This window comes from Hyalella azteca, unplaced genomic scaffold (assembly GCF_000764305.2).
Source record: "Hyalella azteca isolate HAZT.00-mixed unplaced genomic scaffold, Hazt_2.0.2 contig168, whole genome shotgun sequence".
NCBI lineage: Eukaryota > Metazoa > Arthropoda > Malacostraca > Amphipoda > Hyalellidae > Hyalella > Hyalella azteca.
The window spans coordinates 115006-122544 of NW_025930528.1; the positions used below are offsets into that span (position 1 = coordinate 115006).

At 36.9% G+C, this 7539-nt stretch overlaps 1 protein-coding gene across 2 annotated transcripts; it reads right to left on the reverse strand.

The window, feature by feature from the left end:
* Window positions 1-1087: 1087 nt before the first annotated feature.
* Window positions 1088-6915, reverse strand: LOC108677390 (ER membrane protein complex subunit 7 homolog). Of its 2 annotated transcripts, none has more exons than XM_018165610.2 (4): window positions 6736-6915; window positions 5565-5700; window positions 4684-4846; window positions 1088-3605 (listed from the first exon to the last, which is right to left on the reverse strand). In XM_018165610.2, exons 1-4 carry the CDS (start codon window positions 6812-6814, stop codon window positions 3252-3254), a joined length of 732 nt encoding a protein of 243 aa, XP_018021099.1. In that variant the 5' UTR covers window positions 6815-6915; the 3' UTR covers window positions 1088-3251. The 2 variants fall into 2 exon arrangements, with proteins under 2 accessions (XP_018021099.1, XP_018021090.1); XM_018165601.2 differs by having other exon boundaries at window positions 5565-5703.
* Window positions 6916-7539: the final 624 nt, after the last annotated feature.

Genomic DNA, 7539 nt, shown 5'->3' on the forward strand with positions numbered 1-7539 from the left:
AAAACAGGTTCAAGAACATCGGACATTAACGAAGCCTCGAGGTCAAGACATTGACAGACATGGAATAAAAAAAAAGAAATTGGCCAGTTAGATTCAGCGGAAAAAAGATATTCAATTTCCTGCTGAGAGTTTATCGCTGTAGAAATCTCGGTGTGGCCGAGTGGTTTTGAGCCCCTGATTGAATTCGCGAGTTGAAGGTTCGAAACTTACAGTAAACTATAAAAATCCTAATAAGAATCGGCAAGGTCTAAGAAAAGGCGACAGGCCAACATAGCCTAATAAAAGCTGACACTGTTATGTACATTATTTATTATATTATATAGGTCTAGAGAAGAAAAAACGAAACACCTCCCGAGAAACTTCAGCTTTACTTACTCATCTCGTTTACCTGCCACTTATTTTAACCAACTACATAATACACTTAACCGTTTAACTAGCCACGTGGGGTTAACCTCTTATTTTGTTATAAATGTAAAGCAGCTGAAGGCGGCAGACTGTAATTTATTGGTATTTGAAGAAACTTAACTCGTGAGAAGGAACGTTGGCGACTAAATTTAATAACTTTTCTGAGCTTACGAAAGCCAAAATTCATGGTGATTAAAGCTTCAAATTACGCTTGAAAGAAATAGAAATTACTGGACTACTATTACTTCAAAATTCATCCTGCCTCAAGTAGAATGTGTGGGCAATGTACTGATCTAGCAATCCGTTACATAGATGGCGTAGCAAATGAACTATAAATCAATTTCACTCTAGTTAAAATTGTGCCGAAATAATTTTGAGCTTTGTTTGGTTGTATGGCGCATCTTTGCACTAAATAACCAATGTTATGGTTTTAAAAGTAAATTTTTTGGTTTTAAGTCTTCTTCAAAACCGATATTAATTCATCGGTAGGTACATCATTGCTAATTTAGGCACAATATATGCTTCTACCGCACCATGTGCACATCATCCTGCGTCCAGCTTCCACTGCATTATGGGCATTCCTGCACCCAGGGGCGTGGCTGGAATAAATAATATAACCCACAAGTCCTCATATAATGACTTTTTAATGACGTGCAACACAAAGAGGTTATAGACTCACAGGTGATGGAGGCAATCTTTTACTTATATGCACACCAGCGCACAAGAAACTTATATACAGCTTCGAGGACAAGATTGCACCGGTCATCGTGAGAAGCAATCATGAATTGCCAGGCAAACACTCAAAGGAATGAACTACCAACACGTATAACAATTAAATACGACCACAAACGGCACGTGAATTTGCAACAAAACGTGTAAGTTGAACAGAAAATAATTATTATTCTCAGGATCTACACATAGGATGATACAAGTTGTAACAGGTTTGGGGTTATTACCTAAGATGTGCAACTCACAAATTAGTTAATTTGTTTAGTTCGAATTCCTCATAAAGAAAAACGATCCCTTATCCGGAAAAGAAACAATTTGGAACATAACCGCGAGAAATTTCAAAGACCAAGCAATAAATAGCTATACAGTATTCACTCACCCAAAGCAATCAGCACCAAGGACACCCTACCCACACCTATAATGAGATGAAGATATACATTCAATTGAAAGAGAAAGAGCGTTACGCTTCCACACGACGATAGAAATATTATTACTATATGGTGCAGATGTAAGTTAGCTTAGGTGAGATATATGCTATAGCAAAAAAATTTTCACAGAAACATCAATTCAAGTCAAGAACTTGCATATATTTTTAACTCCCTGCAATGTTGCTTGAAAAATGTGTGTTGGCTTTGAAGTGTTGCAGCGTATCAGACGTGTCGCTATCATGACTCCAGCGTATCACTTTCATAACTCCAACATGTTCCAATATGTCGCTATCATGTCATTACAACATGTCGTTATAATAACTCAAACATGTCACTATCATAACTCCAACAAGTCACTATCATAACTCCAGCGTGTTGCAATAATGACTCCAACAAATCACTATCATGCTCCAACATATGTCACTATCATAACTCCAGCATGTCACTATCATGACTCCAACAAGTCACTATCATGCTCCAAGCATCACAAAACGTTTTCTCAAACCTACAGACAGGAATAACAACAATAAACAATCCTATAACTCGACTATTAAAAGAAAATCCAAAGGGACTAAGAAATATCTATTTCAGCGAGAAGCTATGCACAGCAAATAAAAAAGCATGAACATTGTTAATATATAACAATATAGCATGAATTGTATCAAGTGCCAAAAAGTATTATAGTCGATATTGTACAACAAACTGACCAGGAAGTTTGAAGGTCGCCATTTAAGACATTATTTAATTCGTCTTTGTCAACTATCTATTCCACCAGCCTTGATTACCCCAGTAGTGAGAAAACAATATCTATTTTATACAATTTGAATTATGTTCACTTAGCGCCGCCATGAAGTTTTGCATCGACAGATCAGAATTAGATGCAGCAGTTACAATGAAATATGAATCAAATTTAAGGAAGCGTAGAAACAAGAGTCCCCACAAAGTTTGATGTCACAACAATTCTGCACAAATAAACACTAGCACAAGCTTTTATACAAGCGATGACCTAACCATTCAGCCCTAATCACATCCTCAAGATAGCATGAAATTAAGGAATCAAATGGAAGATGAATGACGTACAAAATTCAATTATCAAGCCAGCGAGTACAAGATTCACAAAACGAGTTTCGTAATCTATCCTAATATCTTACGTCTAAAGTACGTATGTACGACGCCAAACAGTTGACAATAATATAAAAGAATAACACAAACAATAAACAACGCCCAAAATAGAAAAAATACCAAAATTACAGGACCATGATTACCACCAAACAAATATCTCATTAGAACTGGGAAATATTTTCTAACTATAAATCGAGCCCTAGTAACGTAGCAACAGAATCCTGCTTCTTGATTGAAAGCCTCAGATAATCGGTCTCAATTCCGGGCCCAGGGAATTAGAATTCGAGCTCAGGAAAAAAGAATAGAGCATCAGTCAGCAATAAATCACTTCGAACTCTTTCCTGTCACACACATATCTACTTTGAGACACACCACAACGTCTTAAGTAGATGCATAAAACATGAAGCTTTATACTCTGACTCAACGAAGGACACGTATAAATAAGGTTAAAATCAATAATTAATACAAATTTCAAATCTGAACAATACGAGGTTCTAAGAAGGTGAGCTTAGATGCCAAATATCTAGGCTAACAACCTAATTGAACTTTTATTCTAGACGAAATAATCTATTTATCTTTCCGTCTAGCGGCCCTCGCCCCGCCACGCCCAGGTCTTCTAGCATCACAAGCTGTACCAGCTGCAGGCCCACTAGATGATGAGGTGCTCGGTGATCCCATGCCCAAGAAGTTCGTGACCATCTCTGAGAGGTCGGGGGCCTCGGTCTTGGGCAGCTGGAACTGGGATTCAACTTCCCGCCGGGTTTCAGGGTCACTGAGTTTAGGCATGAGGAGCATGAGGCCGAGGGGCACGACCGTCATGAGGACCATGGGGTTGAAGAGAAGGTCGGTGATGCGCCATTGTTCCCGTGCCTCGAAGTACCGCACTGGGCCCAAAGCAGTGAACTTCAGTGGCGTGCTTAGCTGGAAACAAACAAGATTATGTTAACATAGCTCAAAAGACAATTTATAGCTGGATACTTGTCACTGAAAAAAAAATAACTTGATAACGAAATTCCTTATAGATTGTAAGACTTGAACCTCTGGCCATGAAGAAAAAGCATCTCTGATAATAATGTTACCATTACAACTATCTTCAGTGTTGTTTTAAATGATGGACTCAAAATAAATAATTCCATATTTATATAAGTTTAAGTTTCAAATTAATAATTAATAAACCAATGGAAAGAAAAAGATTCAACATTTTTTACATAATTATAATTGTCCAATATGTCCCCCCTCGTGGTGCACGGCAAACATCTAAACGGTAGCCAAACTCGTCCCACACACAAGAAAGCATATCTTCTGTTACTGAGTGCACCGTAGCAGTGATACGGTACTTCAAAAAAAGTCAACAAATCGTAAGTTCATCAGCCAATCATTGACGGCCTTTCTAGCAAAATCCACCAATCATAGACAAGATAATAGAGCGTAAGTACTTACGTTCACTTAGCGAGTTTTGAAAGTATGGCCCCTGATCAGTAGAGGCGGGAAGTAAACATGTTCCTTGACGTAACCTTATGAGAAATAATCACAGGGGGAGAGAGATCAGGTGACCTCGGTGGCCAGATGTGTGGAAGCAGATCTTCAGATCCTTTGCCCAACCCAACGCCCAGGAAGTGACTGATTGCCACTTCCTGTAGGTAAGGGCTCGGATATTATATAACAATGACTACAGGCTCAACAGCAGAAACTGGCCAAGCTAAGGACCAAACGAGGATTTCACACCGCGGTCGCGAATACTTCGCTCTCGGACGTACCCTTCCTACCAGCCTTAAGGTAGTTGACTTAACAAAGGCCTACACTAGAATCAACTAACCACTTCGACTTTGGAATGCTGAAGGTCTACACTAGAAGCTACTAACCACTTCGACTTTAGAATTGTTAAGGTAGTTGAGTAAGTTGACTTTACAGAGGCCTACACTAGAGTCTGCTAACCACTTCGATTTTAGAAAGCTGAAGGTAGTTGCCTTCATAAAGGCAGTCACTAGAGGCTACTAACCACTTCCACTTTGGAAGGCTGAAGGTAGTTGACTTTACGTGGACGCCATTTTCCCTTGGAGTTGATGTCAACCCTGATGGGAGCGTAGAGGATGTTTGGGGTCACCACATGGATAAAGTGGGAGCCCCAGGGCAGGTTGTGCAGCACAAATGAACCATTTGCCCTGTAAAATATCACCGTCAGTTATTTGTAACCCATTGAACTGCAGTATTCAAGGATGAACTTTTGATAGCATGTAATGTAGAAAATAATGATGCCAATTTACTGACTACTTTTAGATTGAGACTTATTAATTATAGAAAAAAATATGTACATAAAATATCTACAGAATAGTGAAACAATATATTTCATAATTAGTCTGTGAACAAAATCTTAATTGCTCTTATCAAAGATAAAGATTTTATTGCTCTTAAAAAGTTTGTTTCTCATGGTAATAATTTTGTACTGTGAAACTTCTCAAGCTTGAGAACACATGAGCATATGTTTGTTTCACTTCCTTAAGAAATAAGAGAAAGACTTGGTACTACTACTGTAGTGCTAATGGCTAGGGAGCTTTCCCCTAATAAATTTTGATCCAAGTTCATCATTGAGTGCCTCACTGCCTCAGGTGACTTCAAAGTTGGCACACATGGTGGAATATTTTAACAATGAGCTCTAGTAAATTTCCAGCTTAAATAAAAAATTACCCATCAAATAAGAAACAATACAGAAATAAAACCAGTGGCCATATGCTCTATGGAAAAACATTGACTTGTATAAATGAAACGATTATTAACATACAAGTATGTACAGGTTGAATTTGATCATGTAATAAATTCACTTCAAATGTATCCTGACTAGACTATTGGCTGGCAAAGAAGAGAGGTCTCTTTATAACTAACTTGAGAAATGCTTGATATCCTGTGTTGGTGTAGATGCGTGTGCCAGCAAAGAATTCAGCCTCATCTTGAGGATAGTTGAGCGGACGCTCCACGATGCCTTCTACTGTGAAGCGATCCACAGACTTAGATCCTTCTTCTACTGAGTATAAAAATACATTAATCAATAACATTTATCAATAATGGGAATTATTTTATTATAACTAGGTACTTATGCTATACGGTACCTACTAAAATTGATAAAATTACCAACCAAAAGTGTTTATATATAAATATATATATATAAAGGTATTTAATCCATCTTACTTGCATCGATTATTTGAGAGTCTTTGATTACAAATACCATGAGCATGAGAATTTGGAGGGGAATATTTTCAATTATGGACTCAAACTTCACAATGACTCAGTTGGCAATGAAGCAAATGATGCAACTGGAACCATATTGAATTAATCAGCCAATATTCCTACCAAACTGGATTATTGGACTTTTATCAATTCATCTAATTCATCGATTTTACAGCCAGGAAAAATATTTCAAAGTCAAGAATTCATTTTCCAAGCGATAAAACTTTCCAAAGCAGGAGAAAAAAGAAATCTAAGCCACAAACATTGAAAGTTGCTAAATTTCTACTTAAATAGATGTGAGAAGCCTCTTCATAAAATTATAATTATCCATGCATGCTTTCTGTCTTGTAGTGTCAGAGGCACTGGAAACTTTATACATGATGTCAAATCCATGTTGACCATGTCAAAGTTGCAGTCACTATGTAAGCATTGAACAATCCACAATCTACTTAAATTTACTTGTCAATACAATTACAAACATGATTGAGTAGTTGTCATGACATGAACTATACAGTACCGTATGCATGATTTTAAATTGGTCAAAACTTTAAAATACGCCATTTTTGAGCCACCATTTTGGTAGAAATCATCTCCCAAACTTGGCAGCAAAGACAACAGGAGCCATATTCAGCTTTTCAGACCAGAATTTCTATAACTACATCCTGCTTGCAGGCTGCCTAAGATTTCACAAATGTATTGATAGGTTGTTAAGTGGCTCTTATTTATATAGCAATAAAAATAGATATATTTTCTAATTTTTTGCAGTCAAAATTAAAACTACAGATAAAAATCATCATGAAAATTTTAAAAGTATCAAACTCTAACTCACCATCGGACAGAGCAAAAACAATATGTAGACAGGAAAAGCTTGCCAATACAAAAACAAGAAGTCTTGACAGTACCAACATGTTGGTGCTAAAATTTATTTGAAGCTCCTACAAAATACTCTGGATAAGGCCTTAAGAAATATAAATAGTATCCTGGAAGAAAATAAATCAACTTGTAATAATAGTACCTATGGGTTTAAAAATTACTTCTTTAAGACAACACTTCTAAAGATACAACTGTCTCTGATGTTACCCATCTACAATGAATTTCTAATATTATTTTTATAGGTATATTTAAAAAAAATTAAATTTCTTTTTATACCCATTTGAAAAAATTGTTAAATTTTAAATTTTAAAATTATTTATTGAATTTTATTCTGTAAATTGATTCAAACATTATCTCTGACTATGAAAGTAGGTATGCAAAATCTCAGATTAATTAGACAAATCAGTGATATGGGGCCATTCACTCAAGTTATGATGCTCATGAACCTCTCGCAATAATGGAAAATAGTTCATCTAATTTTCATTTGCTAAAAAAATTGCTTGGCCACAATCTAAGCCTTTGGCACTCCGACGTTTGACCGACTCAGGGTCTCTGAAACAAAACTTCAACCACCATACCTAGAAGGTCCTCTCTCCTAAAAACCTGCGGCCAGTGCGCCAGACATACATTAAGATTTGGGCCACGGTCATAGGAAAACCTCTATTGGAACGATACTCAATGTAATAACAGAGTGACAGCTCATGCTCTTCTGAAAGCATGGTTGGTTAGCCTGGTACATAGCCCTCCTCGACTCTCAAAG